This window comes from Apostichopus japonicus, chromosome 1 (assembly GCF_037975245.1).
Source record: "Apostichopus japonicus isolate 1M-3 chromosome 1, ASM3797524v1, whole genome shotgun sequence".
NCBI classification, from domain to species: Eukaryota; Metazoa; Echinodermata; class Holothuroidea; order Aspidochirotida; family Stichopodidae; genus Apostichopus; species Apostichopus japonicus.
The window spans coordinates 18,527,185-18,552,138 of NC_092561.1; the positions used below are offsets into that span (position 1 = coordinate 18,527,185).

At 33.6% G+C, this 24,954-nt stretch overlaps 1 protein-coding gene across 1 annotated transcript; it reads right to left on the reverse strand.

The window, feature by feature from the left end:
• Positions 1–644: 644 nt before the first annotated feature.
• Positions 645–23,477, reverse strand: LOC139966485 (uncharacterized). The gene is made up of 3 exons (XM_071969580.1): positions 22,445–23,477; positions 3,257–3,402; positions 645–2,477 (listed from the first exon to the last, which is right to left on the reverse strand). Exons 1-3 carry the CDS (start codon positions 22,558–22,560, stop codon positions 2,290–2,292), a joined length of 450 nt encoding a protein of 149 aa, XP_071825681.1. The 5' UTR covers positions 22,561–23,477; the 3' UTR covers positions 645–2,289.
• Positions 23,478–24,954: the final 1,477 nt, after the last annotated feature.

The following is a 24,954-nucleotide window of genomic DNA, read 5'->3' on the forward strand; positions in this document are numbered from 1 at the left end:
TAATATTTTCTTTGTCATAACTATTTTAAAAATGTGTTGATTTATAGGTATATGAAGTATATATATATATATATATATATATATATATATATATATATATATATATATATATATATATATATATATATATATTTATATATATATATTATATATATATATATATATATATACATATACATATATATATATATGTATATACATATATATATATATATATATATATATATATATATATATATAAATATATATATATATATATATATATATATATATATATATATATATATATATATATATATATATATATATATATATATATATATATATATATATATATACCTAACCATAACCCTTACCTTCCCGCACAAACTAATACTAATAAATAAACATGATGCCAGAGATATGGAATACTATGTGCCAACATCGTTACATATATCACAGGTTGGGGGAGTAGATGGGATAACTGAAATTTTGAACGGTTCTTTTAGTACTTTTTAGATGTGTACGAAGTGTATTTCAATAATTAAATAATTTCAATAAAGTCAGCATGCAACAACAGTACAATATGAGTCTTACTTCTAGCAGATACGCTAAAGGCTGTAACAAAAGCGAGAAGAAAAAAAGGATTTCCACGCAATTTTAAGTTCTTTATTATTGTGTTTAATTTATTTTATAGATCATGTTTCTTAATAATTAGATCAAATCATAAAAGGAGGAAACGTTTCGTTCGTTACAATAACACATACTTCTTATGGACTAAGAATGTCCTCGACACCTCTCACGATGGAAGAATAATGTCCAAGATTGCAACTTACATAGAAGAAGAAAAAGTATTTCTTTGTCGATTTGAAAGTAAATGACTCTTACATGACTATATCTTTTATATATTACTTTAAATAGCATAATAGCTAACCATATGTTTTTCACTAATCATCACCAAGGAAATATGTATTTTGTTTTATCAACCCAAGCTCCATCCATCTATCTACGCCCCTTCTCTTGGTTTGGGAAAGAGATAACCTAAAACGATTATATATAGGCCTATAAACATGGAGGAAAACATGTGATTGGCAAGAATCACAAAATATTATTATAAGGGCAACAATGTACGATATTATCATATTGATTACAAACGGTTTATTCGCTTAAAGTCTGAAAGGGTTGAAAATTGAGTCGATTTATTTTATCCAACTGAATTCGTGACTAATCGTAAAGGAAGTTGCTATAGATTTCAATCAGGTCTTACACGCTTAGTATAGTAATTGGTGATTGAAATGTGCACTTCATTTACCAGTCATTCATTTCTGTTCTATCTATCATCAACTGCTTTCAAACGCTATTATCGATTGTGACGTCATTGAATTAGATATGCATGGAACGGCAAAAGGCTCCAAAAGATAGTCCGGGAATATATATCATTGTGCTAAACGATTTCATTTTAGTCCATGAAGATGTGTCCATATTGCAAACTATGCTTTCGGCTGAAAAAAAAAAATTTGCGTTGTCATGTTTACATGATATGTTAGCCTACATGTTAACATCGTTTTACATGGAAACAGACTAAATAAACACACCCAAAGCCCAGAAATATGACGTTGCTCTTGAAGAGGTGTTCACAGCTCCTTCCTTATTTTTAATTTGTTTCATGCTGTATAGAAGTGATGGGCAGAAACAACGAACTTTGTGTGTTTTCTTTAAATTTATGTAGGTTTCCAAAATAGGCAGATACTTTTTCAAAATGGACATAACTGTTTAATAACAACATCATTACTAAGTATAGCCATTCGGCGTTCCATGGGCATGCACGTAAATATTAGGCGAAGGGTAACATGTGTACTTTAATGCATTTGAGAAGGACAAGATACATGTTTGCATTGGAAAATTGAAAAAGGAAACTGAACGAAGGATTCTTATTTCTCGTTTAATACAACCTCTATCTCTAAAGTATTTGAAGTGCTATATTTCACACCAATTACTGGCAAGAAATCAGTCTTAAGGCGGCTAGAAAGAATGTGAGACGAGAAGGGGGAATTGTATCAATTATATATTCTTAAATAAATCACATTTGTTCGGTAAAATGTAATGAAGGTCACAGTAACGTTACATAACATATGCGCTATACCTTTCCGGTAGACCAGTTATACCATGTGGTTAGCCACTTGACAATCCGGGATAGGTGTACCCCCACCCCCCCCCCCTCACCCCAACCCGTCCTCCCGCTTCAAGCATGTTTTACTAACCAATCAATAAATGCGTAATTTTCCCACACTTGTTTAAGTCAACACATATCTAATGATATACCCGTGAGTGCCAACAATATTCACCAACTTCTTCCCAAATACATAATTTATCGCAGCATTCTGTTGAGAAAGTGGTTGTTCGTCGCACCCTACTATGCGTACGCTTCGTCTTGGCAAGAAAATTGTTTGCTTCACTGAAGTTAAGGAAGATGGATCGCCTTCTTTTATCACTGAAGCCTATGAAGGAAGAGAGAGAAATAAATAGAGAGAGAGTTGTAAATGAAGGAAAGATCTCGTTTGGTTTAGATCACAGTTGTTTTTAATCCCGTTCTATTCAAAGGTTTTTCAGTTGTATATTCCCTTGATTTTGTCAATTATTAAAGAAAATAAGAGAGTCTTATTAGGCCTATACATATCGTAGACAAATGTACACAGTTTAATGAGCTGGTGGAAAACAAATAACATTTGCTTTTTGATCATGAGTTCAGCCACCACCGTTAGCGTATATTGCTTCAACTGTCAGATATATGAATGTGTGTAAATCCGCATGTAATCGGTTCTTATAAATATGTTGATAGACATTAGAACTATAATCAAAATAAACCCTCCTCCTTTTTGTCGATGTCTATATTGGTGTTGGGGGGGGGTGGGCTGGGTAAATTTCCACAATAATTAATGCTATTATTCATAACTTGGGTTAAAAATACACAATCATCTACAATAAACTATATTTGACCCATAATAATTTCATGATCACCTGGTTGTTATATAACAATGAACGTGCTAACGTCATATTTTGGAACGTGCATTTAGTTTTTCGACAAGAAAATGTTTACAGGTCAAATCGCCACCCTCCACACTTACACCAAAACAAAAATGGTACAATGATTTTCATTGGCCAAACAAGTTTTTTTTTTTTTTTGTGCTCGTAATGCTTTTGAAAAACGAACATACAAACCTTAATTATAAACATTGCATTTCTTACAATAGTGTGGTCACTGTGCTTTTTAACATACCAAAAGAACGTCGCCTGCGACTACCTTCATGATCTTTGTACACGTCATTACTACACGCTATTATATGGAGCTGTACAGCATCCACCGTGCAGTCAACGGTCGGTACATTTTCCACAATCCATAACTGTTCCCACGAAGGTTGCGTTCTGTCGAAGGATAAAAAAGATTGAAAACTTGTGTTTAAACTGTAGGTTCGGTGGTTATGTTGCATTAAAAAAATACGATTGAATGATGAACATATATAACGTCGTCAGAGTGCGGCACGGAATGTGACACGATCTACGATAAACAAATTCTATGAATTCTGGGTGGAGCTTTTGCTTAAAAGCAAAACAAGAAGATGTCCCCTTCGCTGTGAGAAATGTTGATAAATGGAGGGTGGTTCAATGCAAAACGGTGCTATACTTGCCAGTTTTGGAACGATTTTTAGGAACTTTTCGACTGTCATAACATTTATGCACTGTTCACTTTGAATATTCTGCCTACCAGTATGAGTAGGAGGGATGGGTGGGAGGGGGTGAGCTAATCCTCTTGGTGGTTCTCTGGGTCTCTATGTCATTCATGCCTTATGTGATGTAGCGTCTCTAAGTAGTAAGTAGTGACCTTAGCCTGTTAACTACGACAAAGGAGAACGTCATATGCTTATTTGCATTGCCATATTCCATAATGCTGCAAGATAAATTCAACATTTTGCTTCAATGTATACGTCCACTTTCCATTAGCTCATTGAGATCGCAGAACCCAGAAAACGAGTTCATGAGATGGAATATACTAATAATATAGATTACTGATGTGGTATGTTTTCTTTCCTTTTCGTTTGTGCTTTATTAGTTAATTAACTACTTAATTTTAACGGAATTGGTATCAATTATATTAAAAACAAATGATGTGAGTTTCCTCTTTTTGTTTGCATTTTTTCTTAGGTTGTCTTTTTAATGTTAATCTTTCTGTTAGCATCCGTCAACTCGGAGCACGTTAGATCACATAATTCACTAGGGAATAAGGAAAAGTAGACGCTAAAAATACATACAATTTATTGAGGAAACGAGAAAATCTGTCATTGACAGATGATGAAGCAAAATGATTACCCAAATTTATTTTATTGCAAGTTATCGATTGACATTTCGAATTGAGATTATGTACCTCCATGCTATGCGTCATAGCTTTGTAAACTTTAAAAGGTGTTAACATGTTCCTCTGTCAACCAACCAGCAGTGTTTTACATGTAATAGATTAAAACGATAACAGCCTACATATAAAGAAAGGAAATAACTAATACATTAACCACACAATAGAACAGTCTTTGCAAAAGGTATGAACAATTGAAACAAAGCAATAATTCCATGTTACTCTTTGTGTACGTTCTAAAATGTGTTCTTCTTCACAGAATTGCACATAATGCAAACCAAACGAGGAATCAAGGTACGTTACCTGAGGCAGTGTTATTTTAAATGAAATTACAACAATACACAAACACAGAGAGGTAAAAGACAAACAGGACTCAAATGAACAAAAAACAGGAATACTGAAAATCAAAGAGAATCAAAACAGCTATCGAATTGCTTATCAACTGTAAAATAATACATTGTTTTAGTAAATATATAATAGTTAGATGGTACTAAAGGGTCTAAACATGAAATACAGAAAATCTCTTGAATATCTCACCCTGTTCAGCTCTTTAACATATTGTGATTGTTTAACACATCTTTATTGTTTAACGTGTTGTTTGGCATATCTTTGTTGTTTAACATATTTTGATTGTTTAACACATCTTTATTGTTTAACGTATTGTTATTGTTTGGCATATCTTTGTTGTTTAACATATTGTAATTGTTCACCACATCTTTATTGTTTAACGTAGTGGTATTGTTTAACATATTGTTGATATCCGGCCTGTCCCGATTGATATCCAGCTCGGGTCAACTCTTAAGCTTAATCTTTTGTATTTACAGTTTTGCAAGTTCCCTCTGTGTATTTGTATTTTTTTTTGTTATAATGACAGGTGTTAAATTATAGACGAAAAAAAGAGAGTATTGTTCGAGCGTTCCTTAATTTAACACCGATGTTTGTGAAAGTCACACGATCGCACCAGCAACTTTCCACCTGTTCATATTATACACATCGAGAGTGTGAGAAATCTATTCAAACCTGTAACCACCCTGACAAATTTACCTGTCAATCAGATATAAATACTTTCCCATTTCTGACAAACTGTGGTATGGCAGCTTTATAAACATTACATTTACGAAGAATACAAACCCGATAGACACGAGCAATGTATTTGAAAACTTGGGAATGACCATGGAGTACAAAACATAAAGGGAACATTGTAATTATGTCTCCTCGTTCGTCCTTGTAGACTGTAAAATATTCCAGTTTAGAAACTAGAGCAATTGATATATTATTTTCCATTTCACAATAACAAGGAGATACATTAATTATTGTGTACTTCTTATACACACACAAAACCGTTATCCTATGTAATTTACAGCAGACAAGGTCGTTTTAGGTTTTTTTCCCCTTCTATTTTGTTGTGTTCAAGGGGAAGGTCAACTGAAAAAGTGTCTAATAGACGATTCTGAAAACAAATTTATTAGAGGTTAACATGATCTTTCAAATGGCTTAGTGAAATTGAATATGTAATACAATTGTATATGTATATTAGATCCTCCTGCAAGCAGGAACTCGCGAAGAAGCCTCATTGGCTTATCAAAGCCGCAAGCTGACCAAAGTCAGTCTCTCACATTCATATTTTACGTCCATGATTATGAATTGTTAATTGTCAACAACTCTGTAACTGGACGACATACATTAATCTGGGAGTGACTCGAACCGGGGACCTTATGATTGAAAGGCACCGGCGTTAACCACTGAGCTAACACTCCACAATTAAACAGAGATACGTTTCCGTAACAAATCGGCTGGTTACTTGGCAGTGCTTCTTCTATATAACATTATCAATGTAGTAATGTGTGGTTATTCTGATTTGAGTACCCGATTGGGAGCCAAACGTTACAATGTGACTGAGCGCATCAATCTTTTGCCCAAAGAAAATGTTTGCACTCGAGTATCGATGGTCAAGCTAAATTATTGAACATTTTACTTTATGTTGTATTTTACTGTCAACTCCACTTTGAAAAATAAAATAAGGGATTGACAAAACAATACTGTCCATTATTTTTTGTTTTATTTGTTTGTATGATTGTCATTAAGAAGTGGATTAATTAATTTTAAATAACAAAAGTCCGTGTAATAACATTAGAGGGAATTTAAGTTCTCTACAAGTTATAGAGGTATAATGTATTGTTTTGTGTGTTACTGTGTGTTCAACAATGTGTATGGCATGATGATTTTGATATATTTCCTTTAAATAGGTAGAAATCATTAAAAGTTCATTCCAGCGCACTGGCCCTCTTTGCTCAAAAGGGGCATTTTTTTGCCCCTAAAATTCCTGCTTGATCTTAAAATTCGACGTCTAAACAATTCTTTTGAGCAAACCCTTTCCAACAATCTTTGGTTGCACCTTGTACTTAAATAATTAATACTTCTTTATCCCGCGTGTGAGGCCCTACATGAGAATTATTGTGATTGTAATTAACAAATCATTAAAGTAAGATTTAAGAAGGCAGTCCAGGGGTAAGTCTCGATGATCTAAGCTGTAGAGATTAAGTTTGTTTTCATTTGTATGTACCATTTCTAAAATAATTACAGTCGAATATTTCACAATTTGTAACATAAGTGGGCTTAAAGTCTCAGTATGTGATTGCCAAATTAAAGCTTCGAACTTTCCACCTTACTGCACTAAAAGTTCAGTGAAAATGACACCATTCTATGCAATTTTCATATCAGTTTTCATTACTTTATTGAGTTATCTGTCGTTAGTACTGTTGAGCTGAATAAAATTCGCCAGATGTATTAACGAGTCCGTACAAACTTCAATCAAAATTTGAATGCCCCGCCCAACAGAATCCTGCGCCAATCAAATCTCTCTCTTTTTTTTTTACGACCGTTAGACCTAGGCTTACTTTACTTCTTTTTTTTCGTGGCTAGCATGTCCTAGGTCCCAGCTCTTTTTTCTTTCTCTTGGTTTTACGGATGTAGCTTGCGAAATTGTCTTTTCCTTCCATTGCAATGACTAAAGAATTGTTTCAGATGTTTTCTCCATGGAATTGTAAAAAGTGGGTGATACGAGTATAGGACTGCGTTAAAATCTCAATCGGGCCGCATGTATAGACTTTCTTTTTTTTACACGTGTGTTATGAACATGTTGATATGGGCGGTCGCCGTGATTTAACGATTAATCGTTAACGCCATAAGGGCAACAGAAAATAAATTTATTTCTTTCGATTGCTTCAACTTTTCTCTATTAAACCCACCTGGTCAGAGTGCATTCAGAATAAAAAAAATTGAATCTACTGCGAAAGTTTGTTTCCGAAATTCATTAGCAAACACGTATTGAGACTTTATAGCAAACATGTGTGATATCACTGTTTTCTACAAGCCACAACATTTCTGTTTAACTTTATTTGTTTCTTCTCTAATGAACATGGATTGCAGTTCACAATAAATCAATACGCGCAGTGAAATCTTGTCTTGCTGCTTTCTCATTTCGAAATGAGACAGTAGAAATGCAGGTTTTGACATTTATGATATCACATCTGCTCGCGTTAAGTCACTTGGTACCAAACGCATCAATACATTTATATGCCATGTGGGTCTTCAAATACATGCCACATTTTGCCAATATTCTTAGAACACCCCTCGGCTATACTAGCAGTAGACCAGAAACTGCATAACCCAACCACCCAAGAGATTTCATAACATTTCGAAACTCATCTTAATTGCGATAAAAATTTACATAGAGGCCAGAACCATAACGGAAAGTTCAGAAACTATCACTGTGTGGCTAATCCCTTACTGAAATGTTCCAATAAAATATGCAACCATTAAGCCAAGTTACGAAGTCATTATGGAGAACAAATGTAGTCTATTTTTTTTTACAAGAGAAATTTTATATTTCTTTCCTTTCGACGAAAGAAAGTTCAATGAATTCACCATTACATTCTTCACTGCATTCTTGTAACTTGTAATTCCTTTGTTTTCTTCAATTTTACTTTCAACTTCTCCATCCCCCCTCCCCCTCTTAGTATAAATCTCTCTTTACTTTCCTATTTTTCCCTCCTCCTCCGAGTTTCATTCGTACATTTATTTTGTCTCTCAAAAAGTTTTCGCGTTATTACCCTTGTAACCAGAATTACAATCATTCTGTCTTAATAAGTTCAACCAATGTTTGCGCTCATTGAGAATTCAAGTACTCGTTTCCTCCATTTCTTTTCCTCTCTTTCGTTCTCATTGATAGTTTTTGTAAGGTTAAAACTTGAGCTTAATTAGCTATTTGATCCATTAATAGTGCCGAGTGCCTCAAATTTGTAGAGAGACCTCTCCAGAGAAAGGAAATGATAGGATCTGCGTTTGCCCGCAAGACGTATAGTTCAACTTTGTCAACATTTCCAGCATATATTCGCGACCTTATTCAAACAGTAGATACTCGTATTTGACCGTAATTCTTTGTCAAGTCTATAGAGTAAAAGAAGTATGGCATCTCTGTCGAGGAACCCAAAAAGGTGGTTGTGTAAAAAGGTTGTAAACCTGTCGTGAAGATTACCTAATTTTCTTCCTAGACGGAGATAACCGTTGTTCAATTCTCTTTCATATCAAATAGGTTAATGTGATTATTTTTATTGAGTCAGAAATTAATTCAACATGTATAGTTAACCCCTTTACGGACATGTTATGTTGTAATAATGTGTTTTGATTGATGACCGTATGTACAGGTGACTGTTGTCAATATTCACCATGCAGGTATCAGACTTAATCCTACATTACGTCCACCAGATACGTTAACACCATCTTGCGTCTTATGTTGGGAGGGCAAGAGTAATGTCAGGGATGATTTAGGAGAGAAGTGAAAATATTTTGTCTGAAGGAGCTCGTTATTTTAACTCGAAACCCGAATCGTTATGTTTATTTACTGGAATATATATATATATATATGTTTATATATATATTTACATATATATATATAAATATATATACAAATATATATATATTTTGCTCTCAATGCTTTGAATAATAAAATTAAAATATCACATTTACAGCATTTACAAGGCATTAAATGTTACAATTGTAATTTTAGTTAGTTACATAGTAAATATACTTCAAATAATATAAGCTAAAATTTAATACTAGTGTATTTTAATGTCAACATTTTGAGGAAACCGCTCAATTTCACAAGAATTTCGTCGTACGATGAAATACCGTTAATGTGTGAATTTTTTCGTTCCTAAGTTTTTGAGATTCTTATTATGGTATTTATGGTAAGTTATTATAGGATATATATTCACTTTAATACGGTTATTTACTCTGTTTATTTGTTATTATGCTTTACTTTATGTCGATTCAAACCCCTGGATGCAATTATACTTCCACTGCTTTGTAGTAGTAGTTAATATTACGTCATCATTTAACTTTAATGATCACCGACTCGTATTAGCATTAAAGTTGATAACAATGAACCAAAGTGTTTGTGTTTTGGCATAGACTCTTTAACTTTAATGTATGACAAATCAAACAATGAATCATGGGTAATTGTATAAGGCTATACGTAATAATTATGCCATAGGAAATATATTAAAGAAAACCTTTAAATGAACTTTAATAAGGACCAATTGAACTTTCCTGACATCTTGAACTTCCAATAGAGATCGATAAAAACAACACAAGTATATAGTTTCATATAGCACACTTTAGCTGCAGTGTTCACATTCCTCTACCGTAGATGTATGCACTGTATAGCAACAAACATCAAATACGTTACTGATTGGTTATTTGTACACGTTCTCCTATTGCAAACCTTCGGTTTGTTTGAATTTGCCTTCGCTGTGCCAGCAGTTTGCCGCGATCGAAAATGTCGATAAAGTTGTGTTATTTTTTCTTCTAGTAATGTTCACGAAAATATATTTCTTCGAAAGCGCACTTTTTGTAAGACTGGGTAAGAAATTCTCCGGTGACCTAAGGCAACACTAATAACATTATTGAATTTAAAATGGTTATTGATTGGAGAAGCAAGTGGCTGTTTACGAGTCAATTCAAGCTTAGACGTCAAACTAATTTGAGGAATAAGGCAACGGTCGTGTCACAGTCTGGATAATAAGACAAGTACACAAACGAGTGACAAAAATTATAATGCCCTCGAACGATTAGTCTTACTACAATTATGAGAACACTAAAATAGAAAACGGAAACCGCTGATGTGAATTATAAAATCCGGCGACGTTTCCTCCAATTAATAAGTGAAACATTTTCAAATACAAACAATACTTTAACCTCTGTTGCCTTTTTGGTTTGAAACAAAAATTACATAGTTCAATTCTTTTTGGTAGTTTTGAATAAGGTGCTACATATTCTGTTTATTTTTAAACTAACTATTAATTTTACGCTAAACCCGAATGATTGTAGATTGTTGCGATTGTTCTCTTAACTCTGTTTTGAAAAATCATTAAGAACTGAAAATCATTAAGCAATTGCCGTTTTGCAGCCACATTATAATAAGCTTTCATGAAGAGTAAAACATTAAAGTGATAACTTCATTTAAATAACCACAAGTTGTTATTTGATACAACGAAGCGATTGCGTGGTAGGTTTCATGTTGGTCTATATTCACATATAACAAAATACAGCAAGGGTCTAAAGTGTAACACACCACGTGGACATAATAGATCCTGCTGGTATTATCCGTGGAAATTTTAAAGTGTGTATATGTGAAGCAAATGCTGTATGCTCAAAGATAATTTGTATACGAAAAACAGCCATTTTGTGAGTATTTAGTAAAGTAAGTGTACTTTTGCATAGTAAACTTTGCTTTTTTTTAGGCAGTACTCACTTACTCGTTTGCGTTTTAAAAGTCAAATCGTTTGAACCGTATAGTTAGCACTAAATATTGTTTTCCTAAATCAGTTGGTTAGAGCACTGAACATATGTAAATACTGCAAACGTGCTATATTGATCAATTCGTGGAGAGTTTTTCTGCTACAATGTGGACTTTTGAAGCAAACATGTACTGGCTTTTGCTTTTCTCGATTTGTTTTCTTCACGTGGATAATCTCACGAGAATCAAACTGAGTTTGATCAATGTCTACAAATATATGTTTGCCAAAGGTTGCTTAACTTGTTGTAACATGTCAAGGCAAATATATAAGCCCATCTGTCAATGGACGACAAGGGAAAAATAACATTGCAATGTCTTCCTTATCTGTCACGAGACCTACATCCTTCAAAAATATCAATTGTGATTCAAACGCCTCAGTGTAAATCATAATAGTCTGTTTGTTACTTATTAACACGCTTGTGGGTTTTTGTTTTCTTTATCTATTTCTTGGTCGCAACTTTATAGCTGTTAAGACATTTCATTGATTCTCATATTATGCACATATCAATTGCTCTCACAGAAATTTATATTTAATATTTCGACTGTAGAATTAAATCATACAACCCTAACAGAACTGCGGCAATTATCCTCCGGTATGATGCCAACCGTTATTAAGGATACCCCGCATATATTTCTATCTACTTTCTTTGTTTCTTTCGATTGTAATCATTTATTTGAAATGCACGAAAAGATAGAAAACACATTTGTTGCGGCAGTGACAAATCAAACTGTAATTAAACTAGCGATATTTAATTGTTTTATCTTTGACATTCTCGAAGACGAAGTGGATAGGCGTTCGAAGGGAGAAAAAGCTTGTGTTTTCGTCGGCAAATTTTCATTTAGTTAAGAAATGGAGAGAATGTAGTCCTTGGTGTTCATGCCTTGATTACAAATAGTTCTGTGACATTTAAAGTTCTTTTATATAGTCACGTTTTGCTTAACGTTGCTTTGGTCAAATATGATGAAAGCTTGAATAGAAAGAGGTACATGAAGTTTCTGATATGTATTGTCTTGTCTTTCAATTTATGAAACAATTTCTTTTCTTATAATTTCCGTCATACCAGTTAGATTTTTACTTCTATGGAATTGTCGTACAATGTGTGTTATGAAATAAAACTTCATATTGCCCCAAACTAATATATCGAAAAACATAAAGTAAAATAAACGCGTGCATGCTCAACAAGTATTTCATTTACGTTGACATTGAGAGAATTTTATCTTTGGTTTTCATCCATTCGCAGCTAACGATGATGTTCTTATATTTTCATGATTTTATGGTCACAATCATTTACCTTTTGTAAAGAACATATCTATAGAAAAGAACGGAAATTTTGGAACTTGTGTCAGTCCAAAATGGATACTCAATTTCTTTAGCGAACCCATAAGGACATCTCATTATACAGAAATAGTAAAAGATAATCCTTCACAAAGCAAGAACGTTATAAAATTTAGAGTTTGTTTGAAAGTTTCCAAGAAAACTATGACTTGCAAGAAATACATTTTTAAATGCTCCCTCCTGTAACATGATTATTTATTTCTTTATCTGCAATTACTTTAAATCATTCATAAGATAGTAATTTTTTTTTGAATTAACAAAGTAATTTTGCTTATATCATTCCCTATTATGGAATTGATTTCGATACAATTGTTATAAATGAACATCCTCGATTGTTTTAACTGGAAAAAGTCTTTGCGCTTCCACGTTGCTATGAAATAACATCAGTCTGTTCTCTTTTAAGTATACTGTGTTATACATTCAAATCTAACATGGATTTCTTTGAAAGTAAGCCATCTAGCAATACAAGCTGACTGCCTGTTCAAAAACACATTTCTCCAATCTGAAGTATTTTTTTTTTGTTTTCTTTTTACCTAATTACTTGCCCAAACTTTAGTAGAAGTAGTTTCGTGATGACAATTAATGTCTTATTTTTTGTAATTGATTACGTAGATAATGTGGATATTCCAGACAATTATTGGAAAGGAGGTAACTTTAATTGGTTCTTCCATATATGTGGTGCTTTCTAATCTCTTATATGTTAAAGTAGCTTCAATTTGTCGAAAAACAATAGCTTCCATCAAACCATTCACTTTCAACAAACGTGCCAATAATTTCCCTTTCAACTTAATGTACATAGCTGTCATTTAATCAACACTACCATCGTTTGAACGATTCGGTTCTCATTTATCATGGTTGCAGTTAAATGTCAGCTAGAGTGGTTGATGATCGCCAGGTATACCATTATAATTTGCGATAATGACCATGTCCCCCGTCCCTCCCCCCTTTTTCACCGAAGGATATGGAGATTGGTAATATGAATTTAAGTAGTGTGATGTTTATTACCGACACCTACAGGCTACGAACCATTATCTTATATTTATCTTGCTTAGCACTGAAAGCCTGACTACACGAGCCTACCGTTTGATACGTTTTCAAGCAAATCATTTAGAAATTTGTCTTCTGCAGGGAATTGTGCTTCCCTTGGGTTATATTGTGGTTATATATTAAAATCTATCTACTTTTGTCATTTTCCGTACAGATTGGAAAGTGAGTTGCTACACTTGCCTACATAATGAGAGAAATTGTAAAAATAGTAATAGTTAAGTTTGTACAATGTAGGTTAAAGTTTGTTTTTGTATCATGTTATGTACAATTGTTACCCTAGATCATGGGTAGCTTCTAATGAAAATTGAACAGTTTGTAATTAGAACTAAGCATTTATACTGTCAACGCATAAAGAAAGAGAATATATAGAATGAGTTGATCACATTTAATAACCTACCTACGTTATGTGAGTGTGTCTGTGTAATTTATTGACGAATTCAAAGCCCGTGTCAGCGTGTGATTGGTTAACTCAGTCAATGTGTACAAACTATGCAGAAACGTGTACTGTCATCGCAATTATTCAAAAGATTAGGTGATCCAGATTTGTTTGATCAAAGAATTCTTCTTGTTAACGAGTAAAACCAAGGATTAAACCAAAAAAATATACAAGAAAGAAACCTGTTTTCGAGTCTCTTTGATGAGGAAAGAATCAATCCTTTTTTTTCAGAGTTTGTAGATCTATTGCTTGTTTGTTTCTTTATTCCTCTTTTACAACAAATATGTAACAGTTTTGGACAAAATCTATAAATTTGTTGTGCGATTTGCAAAATTGCCCATCGCTTGAACCCATAAAATTGTGTATAGTGACATGGTAACCATTGCATTGAATATGTTCCCGAGTAATGCAAATCCCTAAATAAATGTTGTATATTGATGCAGGCTGTCTTATGTGCAAAATAAAGCTATGGGAAGCTCCCTAGTGTATTCCTATCTCGAATAATGATTCTCTAAAAAAATGGTCCACATTTGGACCATCCGAATTGAGGGAGTTAACAAGTTTATTTGACCTTTGGTGGCCTTACTTACTCTGGGTAGCCTACACGCATTAACTCTGGACAATAACTAAGTCCACATAAGTGTTTTCATAATTAGAATGGCTTGCCAGTTCATTACGTCCACATATGGCCACTATACGGCATCTATTAGAAGATGTTATGTCTCGATGTATACGTCAGCCCGTTAAACATGTTAACACAGTTTGGATGTCCACTGTTAAAAGTGGTTTCTTTTTAAATGTATATCGTTAAGTGTAGTTCTAAATGTAGCGTATAGAGAGTCACAACTCACATCATCCGTTCATTCAGACTTTTCAGCAAAAATCCTTAGGGATACCCATGTACTGTTTTGTGTGTTATCTTGTATAATTTGTTGTTACTTCCTGATTGCACCGAAGCGCAAAGATTAACAATCTCCAGTTCATTCCATTCAGATCTTTCACGTTGTCCTCCGGGTAAGAATTTATTCGTATTCAGTCACTGCGAATTTGCTATCAGTATTCAGTGATCGAAAGGATTCAGTGTTGCATTATAATGAGATAAATGCAAGGTAGGCTGAAAATGAAGTAATTGATCCATTTAAACGTACTGGGAACTAGGTCTTTTATCGGACTATGCGATCAGTAAGGAGCGCTTTAAATACAGACAGAAATCGTTTAACCCAAGGCTGCATTTAAATAGGTTTACAATCACGACGATATTAGTGATTTGTGTTTGAGTTTAAGTCCGTTCTATTTACAACGTGGTCTGAAGATGTCCACTGAGGTAGCTTCAACTTGGCTGATACAACATAGCACAGAGACCGGAATAAGGTAACACGTAATGTGCAAAGCAATTGCACATGTTGTAAGAGAAAGCTTGAAGTAAAAATTGAAAGAGTTTAAATCTCAACATATCAACAACAAAAAATCAATGTTGTTTTATTGACAGGAATACGTCCACAAACTGCAATTTAAGCGTAAAGTTCTAACAATCTTGACGTGTTACTGACGTAATATTTATTCACGTGAAAAGTTGGGTAACCTTATTCTATTGTGATAGTAGGCACCAGAAACAGCCGTATCGAAATACTTCCAGGACAATATGTCTTCGTCTTTGTTATAGAAAGGGACAATGGACATTCCCTCTTCCATTTTCCCTGTTTCCTTTATATTTCCCAACATCCCTGATGAGGAGGATATGTTTTCTTTATTGTTTATAATTTTATTGTTAGCCACAATGATTTTTTTTTTAATTTTTAAAGTTGTAATTTGCAACAGGGTTTAATCCAGAATATATCATTCGGTACTTTGTAATATTGTACTCAGAAACTAATTATTCTCAACCCTACAGATCAATGTGCATTCTACTATTTTGTCTTCCGCTCATTGCGATTGCTCCTTATAACACTGACATTTTGAGACCCACGACTTTAATGCAATTATTTTCGTATAATCAAGTTGCAAATTTTTATGATAATTCCAACCTCCTTCGTGATCAAAGTAACATGCCATTTCCCCTGTAACTCTTACAAGCTGTATCAGCTTCGACAACAATTACAAACACCTCTTGGTGTCAGTAGGGGTAAATTTGGGGTTGCGTTCGAGACTAGAAATACACAGAATTTGCGATTCATTGGCTATTCATTGAATAATAATCCGAAATTTACAAAATTCACCGTCTGTTACTTTCATGTTATTCTGAATATACAAAAGTGTTTACACTATATATCATAACGATAAGGTATACCACTCGTGCGAGAAACTATAATAACGTACGGTCAATATATCTGTGGATTAAAATTGTTATTATTCTGGAGCAGATTTTCAAGATAATTTAGGTTACCCCAAGAAACGCCATATTAACGAGTTTGTTCTGTAAACTTAAGTAATTTGACTTTCATGCAATAAACGCATTATCATCAAATTGAATTTGCATACATTTTATTTCAATAGTAAATAATACTGACGCCTACAATAATTATATTTCCGTGTGAAAAATCAATATTTACATTCGAAACCACTTTTCATAAGAGTATCACGTGACTTTTAACAGGAGCAAATTATTAATATATATATATATATATATATATATATATATAGATAAACATATACATATATGGTTATGATATACCCCACAATATAAACTTCCTGAGGCAGAATTCCTATATACTTAAGCACATAATGAAAAATAAAATTGATTCTCTACAGGACTGTTTTTTTTTTCTAATCATGTTAATTTGATTAGGTTTTCGGTTAAGTTAAATTTGCAGTTTATGCCAGTGCAGTCCATTTTGCTAACCTTAGTTGTGTCAGTCTTATCATGTTTGTAACGTTTGAGTTCATAATTGTACAACCTTGATGTAGTTATGGTAAATCGAATTTGAATTTAATTTTAGGTCAAGTACAAAAACTTGCTTACAATCTTAAATATGGCAAGTTTTTATAGACAGTGCTTTAAACTGGTCCTACAGATCTTTGTTCGTATTATTAAACTACAGATAACGTATGAAAGCAAATAGTCCAAGGGCAATTTACATTGTTAAATATCCCACCTTCCAAGAAAAGAAATATCATAGTTGTAAATAACAGCCATCAAATCAAAACATTGATAAATTGTTAATATAGCATTGTATGTGTTGTCAAATTCAAAGACTACGAAATATCTTATAAGTACGATGACAAAAAACCCCCCAAACAAACAAAATTCGGAAATCTTCTTGTAAGGATGTGGTAAAAAGCAAGTACTTAGATTTGTTACCCTATTTTTGGCCATAATCTGCGGGCAATACTGGTTATAAAGTTCGTCTGCCAGCCAGAAAAGTGAGGTAGAAGTAAAAGATAAACGGTGTTTGCTTGTCAATGACAACCCGTCATTGACTAAGGAATGACAAGAAGAGTCTAATAATGAAAAGACTGAATTGGCCTTTTGTTATTTCACTTACAAGAAAATTCCTGTACCTCGACTCGCTACAATTGAGAAGAAAATCGTTGCATCATTCTGATAATTCGAATTCGATCTCTAACTGAAAGTGCTATCTGTAACCGTGTCATAATGTCATGTGATATTAACACATGGTTGAATAGCCATGAATTCAAGAGTACGCATGTAATGAACCATAACTTTGTTATTATGTTACATATAAAGCTCTATAAACTATTGAAATCAACGATAGAATTGTTTTGGTTCCCACAAAATCCATTGTCACTTTCTATTCTGGTTTATGAAATTTTTGGAAAGTTCGTGTAATTTCCATTGGTTTTGGTATGTTATTGAAAAGTTTAATGTAACAAGTTATCATTGCTTCGAAATGAAGCTACCAGAGCTGCAGATGACAAAATATCAACAGAATAATATGACATCATCTGTAACTGAAAGTTTCTACGTCTGTAAGAATCGATCTACTTTTGGTCGTAAACTTAAATTGAGATGAACGGCATCCACCCACCACTTCCTGGTTTTCAGTCTTTGTTTTGTGCCGCACACTCCAACTTCCTGTCATGTTCTATTAGGTCGCAAAGCTATTTGTGTAAAGGTCTATGTGGCAAATATTCTTTTGGGAATCACTTGAAGTATTTCTTTTTTTCGAATGATACCATAACAAAGTTGTCATCGCGGGAAGATATGCCTTAAAATAGGTCAAAAGAACGCATGACTTCAAATTGCGTGCGTTGAAAATAGAATAACACTACGTCACTTAGTGACTGGTTTGTACAATAAATCACTCTTTGATATAAAAAAAAAGTCAACAATATGTTTGACATTACTTTAAAACACATTTTTCTTTTTCATTTTCAAATATCATTTTCTAGAGAGGAATAATCTGGCTTGTATTCCCCAAGGTAAACTTTTAATTCACATACTGAATTAGAACCAAGCTGTACATATCCATTATCGAATGAAAGAATTCTTGCTACTTTATGAATTGATTTAGGCTTAGCTTTAAGAAGCAAAAATGCATCTATATGACAGTATTGACTTGAACAAGGTGTGTCTGAGGTAGGATATGTTGGTGGAAAGCAGTGTTGTTACAATGACAGTTTTCTCAACAGTCTCTCTGTATGGTGTTCCCCATTTTGTAGCAATTAAGATTTCTTTTTAATCTTAAAAGGTGAATATGTTCCAATATTTATCAGTCTCAATGATCATTTCATATGGATGTTCCTCTCTTAACGTTACTATGAAGTGGCAGATCATAAAGTTCCTGCAATAAAATAATAGAAACACGAGACAAGTGGAAACTGAAAGGGATATCCTTCTTGAATTTTCGTCGGTCATATTCAGATTTAAATGTTTGAATTATTCGGATTGTTATAAACTGTCATAACTCTACCAAAATATCAAAAATTGTCTTTGTTTCATTCCAGTTGAATGACCTAAGGACGCAATAAACATGACAATGTCAAAGATGTTCAAGGGAAAACAAAACATGAAACAAAGGATGCAAACAAAGCTATATACGTTTGTTCATTTACCAAAACTCTCTCTCTCTCTAGTCGACAGAAGTCGGAATCATGTTGAGATTTGCCCAATTATTTCTGTCCCTCATCAAGTTAGGAAGATCAGTTTCAAGCAACCCGATGTCCCTAGCAACTACATCTATATAGCTGAGCTTATGTTTTCCCCTATTTCTCCTTCCATGTTTTGGTTTCCACATGATAAGTTGATAGACTGGTTCCTTGGTGTTCCTGTATGAGTGCCCTGCTAGTTTGAGACGGCGTTGTTGTATCTTACAGGATAGTTTTGGTTCATTGCCATACAGTTCAGTATTTGTCATATGTTGACTCCAATATTTACCAAAACACTGCAGATAAATAACTCCATTTACATTTTTTTTTATAACAGAAGCTATAGGCATATCATCTTCCAAACTAGTAAACTAAAATGGCACGGGTAAGTGTTTATGAACTCACGGCGCAGTGGGTGTTTATTTTACGTTCATTTAGGGAAATTCTGGGTGAGGTATGGTCAGTTTCAAATGAATACATAACCATTCCGAGCTGGTTTTGTTGAGAGTGTTGAGAGAGAAAGAGAGAGAAAAAAATCTCATTGTTTACAGAATAGAAATTCATCCTTTGTAAAATAAACCTCTTGTTCGTTACCAAGTTAAAACATGTGTTGTTACATGAATTACTTATGTGCTTTCATATGGTGCATGCATGTCGGAAACGGCATTACTGGTTTGACTGCGGATAAAGTAGCCACACTCATCCATTTTCAGAGGGTGAGTTTGGTTTATACTTTATATACTTGCAAACAAACATAGATGACCCACTGGTAATCCCGTGACGGAATTACATATTTTTTAATTGTAAACACCTGTTAGCATCATGAACCCGTTAAAGCAAACTTTTCTAACAATTGAGAATTTGTTGTGACCAACCCACCAATCCATAGTATGACCTTAGCAAGCGGTAACTTTCTCACATGTAAATTTGCTGAACGCTGGAAACTTCAAAATTCCCATTCTTAATTTTATCAGCTAGCTTATAATGCAAGGATGCGCAGTGTTATATCATTATAATATATGGAATCAGTAGTGTTTCAAATGAGAAGGGTCTCAAAAATGACGGGTGACAACAATCTCACTATGTGAAAAACGGCTTTATCTCTTCTCTGTTTTAATTAACAGTAAACCCAAAATAAACTGACTACCCTAAAAGTGAGTGATTAAAGTCTGACAAGTTGAATTTTCATCAATAAATTGCGATGCTACTGGTGTAGTTTATTTTCTCGTCTGGTGATCCGTGTATTAATTAAGTTGATTACATTGTATAACCAAAGCAATACGATTAATTCCCTTGAGATATTGATGTCACATCTTCCAAGAGCAATGATATAAACCCGGATGATAGGAAACCAATGAAATAAAGCATACGGTTATGTAATGTTTGACAACATTAGTATGTTGTGAATGTTGGGATATCTAATTAAAATTAGAAAGTTTCCCAATCTGCACAAAGGTTGGTTGGGTATTTTATTATCGACATATTTTAAGACTGGTATGTTTTCCTATGTGGAAGAATTGGCGACAATGACCAAACTATAGATAAATGAATTCCTTCGAATGTCGCAACAATTCTGGTAGAATCGGATAACATGGTAAAAGAATTGAACTGGACAGAGCTGACAGTGACGCACGTGTGCATCAAATCACAAGACATTGACAAGAACTTGCAAGCAAGCACTGGATTTCATCTACATATGGTGCAATAGCTACATATGGAGTGTTAGCTCAGTGGTTAACGCCGGTGCCTTCCAATCATATAAGGTCCCCGGTTTGAGTTACTCCAAGATTAATGTATGTCGTCCAGTTACAGAGTTGTTGACAATCGACAATTCATAATCATGGACGTTAAATATGAATGTAAGAGACTGACTTCGGTCAGCTTGCGGCTTTGATAAGCCAAGGAGGCGTCTTCGCGAGTTCCTGCTTGCAGGGGGATCTAAAGCACATACACACATACATACAACTCAACACGAACAATATACTGGCACGATCCTTTTTTATCTTTCATACATGTTTTACTTAGTTGCCTGACCGATTTTGAGCTCAATGTTAAATCTATCAAGTTTGAACACACATACAACAAACAAAGTCTCTATTAATATTGTCCGAGTTAGAAACTGACCGACAGGCCACCATATGATATATCACTTGTTTTGCATATACGTTTATCTATGTTTTACTATTTCTACTTATATATTCAAAGCTCCTGCTTTCTTTTGTGGTTAAGCAAATATGACACACAATATTTATTTAAGTAAAAGTAAATCTTACTTCTGTTTTTATAATAAACACGAGAGTAATTTGTGTAATATTCGTACAGACAAATAACATCTGAATGCGAAAGAAATTATAATGAAAGAGAAAAAAAAACTTCTCATATATCTATGAATATCTACAAAGTTGCAAGAACTGATTATCCTTATTGCAAGATGCCTCCTTAATTTTAATAAACTAAAACTGCAAAATTACACTGCAAGGAATTGGTTTAGAAATGAAAAAGAACACAAAAATGGATATTAGAAGTATTAAATTTGGCTACCTGTTTCTCGATAGAATAATTACTATATGGATATGTCATATTATGGTACTAATTTGATCGTCTTGTCGATAGTTGTTGAAATACTGAAGATCATTCGATCGATATATATATATATATATATATATATATATATATATATATATATATATATATATATACATTATCAGCCTTATCAAAAATACCACTCTTTCAGCTGGATAATGAAAACATAGTGTTTATACGACTTAAATGCTAATAAATACTGAAGGATGCAAAAATCCAATTTTGATTAAATGATGGTTTCATCTCAGTCTAAAGAATTGGCATAAATTAATGAATTATCATAGACCAATAATATAATTATCGACTAATGAATACCGATAGTTGTAACATTCTCACTTGATTTTATGCATGGGTATGATATTAATCATTAGTTGTTTAACTGAGACTGGCCGTTAATTTGACGTTGATGTTGTTGATAACTAATTAATCAGTGGCATATTAACCATTGAGTTTATAGAGATTTCTAGTCGGCGGTATGTTTTTAAACACATCATATATTTAGTGATTAAACAAAGTTCCCATTATCAGCATTGATTAATTAGATTCCCACGTTGGAAATTATGGTTATAATGCATTATTTATGATTAATCATAAATTAGTTTGTGTTCTTATTTTGTGATCAATATGAAAAACTGTAATGTCTGCATCGAATTCGTATTACTTACAGATAACCATGTCAACTTTTCAATCGGTTGGGTTTAGGACAAAGACGGACTAATCACAGGAATAAGAAGTTAAAATAAAAACACGTACCTGGAATTCAGTTCCTGTAGTGTTTCCGCAGGTAGAGTTCCTGTCGTATAATCCCATTGAAGAACAACGATTGCAAATACCGGCAACAAAACATTCGCCAATAGTTGCCCTCCCATGCCCGATTATTCAATTTCAAGGCTTCCTCCCGTCACAAAAGTAGGTTTTCCACAAAAGCGTATAAAACCTTTGTATCGCTGTTGGATTCGATTAATAGTTAAGTTTCCTATTGTGTATCCTTCTTCTTCTCCTTCTTCTGTTTCGTAAAACTAAATGGATAGTTTTGCTCAGAGTATCATTGCTTGATATGTACACAATCAATTCATCGAGGAACGCCAACAGAAGAAAAAGGACTATTCACAACAATATTTATAGATCGGTCCGATTATTAACGCCCATTTTTAACGCATTCCCAAATTCACTGAACTTTTTAGGAAAACAAAAGAACGCGATAGAGAGTAGAAATAGCAAAGCTGTTACAAATTCCACTCTATTCGAACGATGTGCTTGTTTACCACAACAGGTCAATATATTGGGACGTCCAGTGGGAGGTGTGGATATTAACGCGTCCACAATAATTCCAGATTACCCTTACACGAAAATTTGCAGTACACAATCAAGATATACAGTCACTTTACAAATGTTTGTATTAAATGCAATATGCATTTCTATTTACCAAACAAATATCTCTGCTTTTATATGTGAAACAACAGGAAAAGAACGTCTCATGGATTCCTTCCCTTTTCTTCCGTATATATCCGATAGATATATTCATATATGTTATTTTATAAGAAGTGCTTTCTGCTAATCATATGCTCTATAGCCGTGATATTAATACTGGTATCTTGGCCGCAATTGGAACCGGCGAACTAGCAAGATACATTTTTTTTAATAAACTGCGACGAAGTCGTTGGTCTCTATCGAGTATAAACTAGCCACTATAGTGCACACTATATTTATCGTTCCGCAAATATAAACCTATGCCGTCAAGCCCACGTGTGCACGAGTTCGTATTACTCACGATGCTAGGCAGCACTTGTTCCTGTTACGTCAAGCCCAACTGTTGAATCAACATGTGTGCGTGTGCTGATTATTGCTGTATGGGTAACATCAAAGGAACAGGCATTCTTACCTGAACGATGAGCTGAGCTAATAAGCAGTAGACTACGACTTTTGGAGTTTAAACTAGTAACATATAGAGACGTAACGCGATATAGTCTATAGCGGTATAGTTTATTTTCTTTGTTCTTGTTCTTTTTTGTTTTGTTTTGATATAATACTCTTCTATATATAACACTTCAATATGAAGACACATAGACTTATTAAAACAAGTCTCTTAGGAAGTTGGAACTGGGTTTAGAATACTTTCGAATTGTGTTTCTTCTGACGTCATAAATAACGCAAGGCGAATCTTTAGGTCTTAAAAATGAGGCAAAACAAAAAGAAAAGAAAAGGAGAAGGATTGGGCTTATCGTCTCAGACTTAACAGGATGAATACGTAATAGGCATTGAACAGTCGTTGCTCTGATGAAGCTAATATTCTCATGTATAATCATTCATTTAATGGAATATGACTTTTATATGATCATCTTTTAGAGGATAAAACTGGGGAACTGGATATTGAAAGAAGTTATATGGGCACGCAGCCTAATGGATAGAGTAGATTATTACACGAAAATATCCACTGAGTAAACAATTCAGAGCTTTGTTTCAGCTATGTCATCGTCGACTCGGTGTACTGGGGGCCAAGGGGAGGGGGCGCTAGAGGGTTGCGGGCGATTAATCAGGTAAAAACAACTGCATCATTGAAACTCTTGATAAAAAACTTCCTGGATATGAATGCGGTTGCGGTTCTTCGTGAAAGATGACAAATGTAACGTCCTTCATAATTTGCTTGACTTAAATGGAAGTTCTCAAAATTTATTTTTGTAGGTGATGAATGAACAACATATTCTAATTATAATTAAGAATCTTGCATTCTGTTCCCGCGTACCGTTTTTGGAGATAACAACATTTAAGTTAACACCTTTTGTAACTATAGTGAACTTGGAGAAATAAGATTTAATGTCACTCATTGAATTTTGCACACAGATAAATATTTCTTTTACCACCTCGGGGGCACATTACCTCACAGCAACAGAAGGGAATTTCAAGGAATTTTTAAATGTTTTTAAACATCATTAGCTACATTTAATATGTGTTGTATTATTAATCATTAAAATCATAACTCAATTAGTCTAAACAAAATGTTTTTTTTTATTTAAATTTCGATCAATTTTAAAAGTAACCTCAAAATGTGGGTAAACATTTCAATATTAACAAACCATCAAGTCATTGGTATGTTTTTACATCTACATCACTTTTAGTTAAGTTAGATACTTTGTCAAATTTATCAAATGCAAAATCAAGAAAACGAAACATTTATCAGCGACTATGACTTTTCACTTGTTTGCTTCAAGTTCACGGTGATACAAATCTGTGTCAATTTCAGTTATCAATACTTCGATAACGCT

Bases quoted from the DNA above. Each gene is read 5' to 3' on its own strand.
- LOC139966485 (XM_071969580.1), bottom strand. From the start codon at position 22,560: ATGGGAGGGCAACTATTGGCGAATGTTTTGTTGCCGGTATTTGCAATC. The intron at 3,403-22,444 runs GTACGTGTTTTT...ATCCTTCGACAG, and splicing joins CTACAGGAACTGAATTCCAG to AACGCAACCTTCGTGGGAAC. The intron at 2,478-3,256 runs GTATGTTAAAAA...CTTCCTTCATAG, and splicing joins TCGCAGGCGACGTTCTTTTG to GCTTCAGTGATAAAAGAAGG.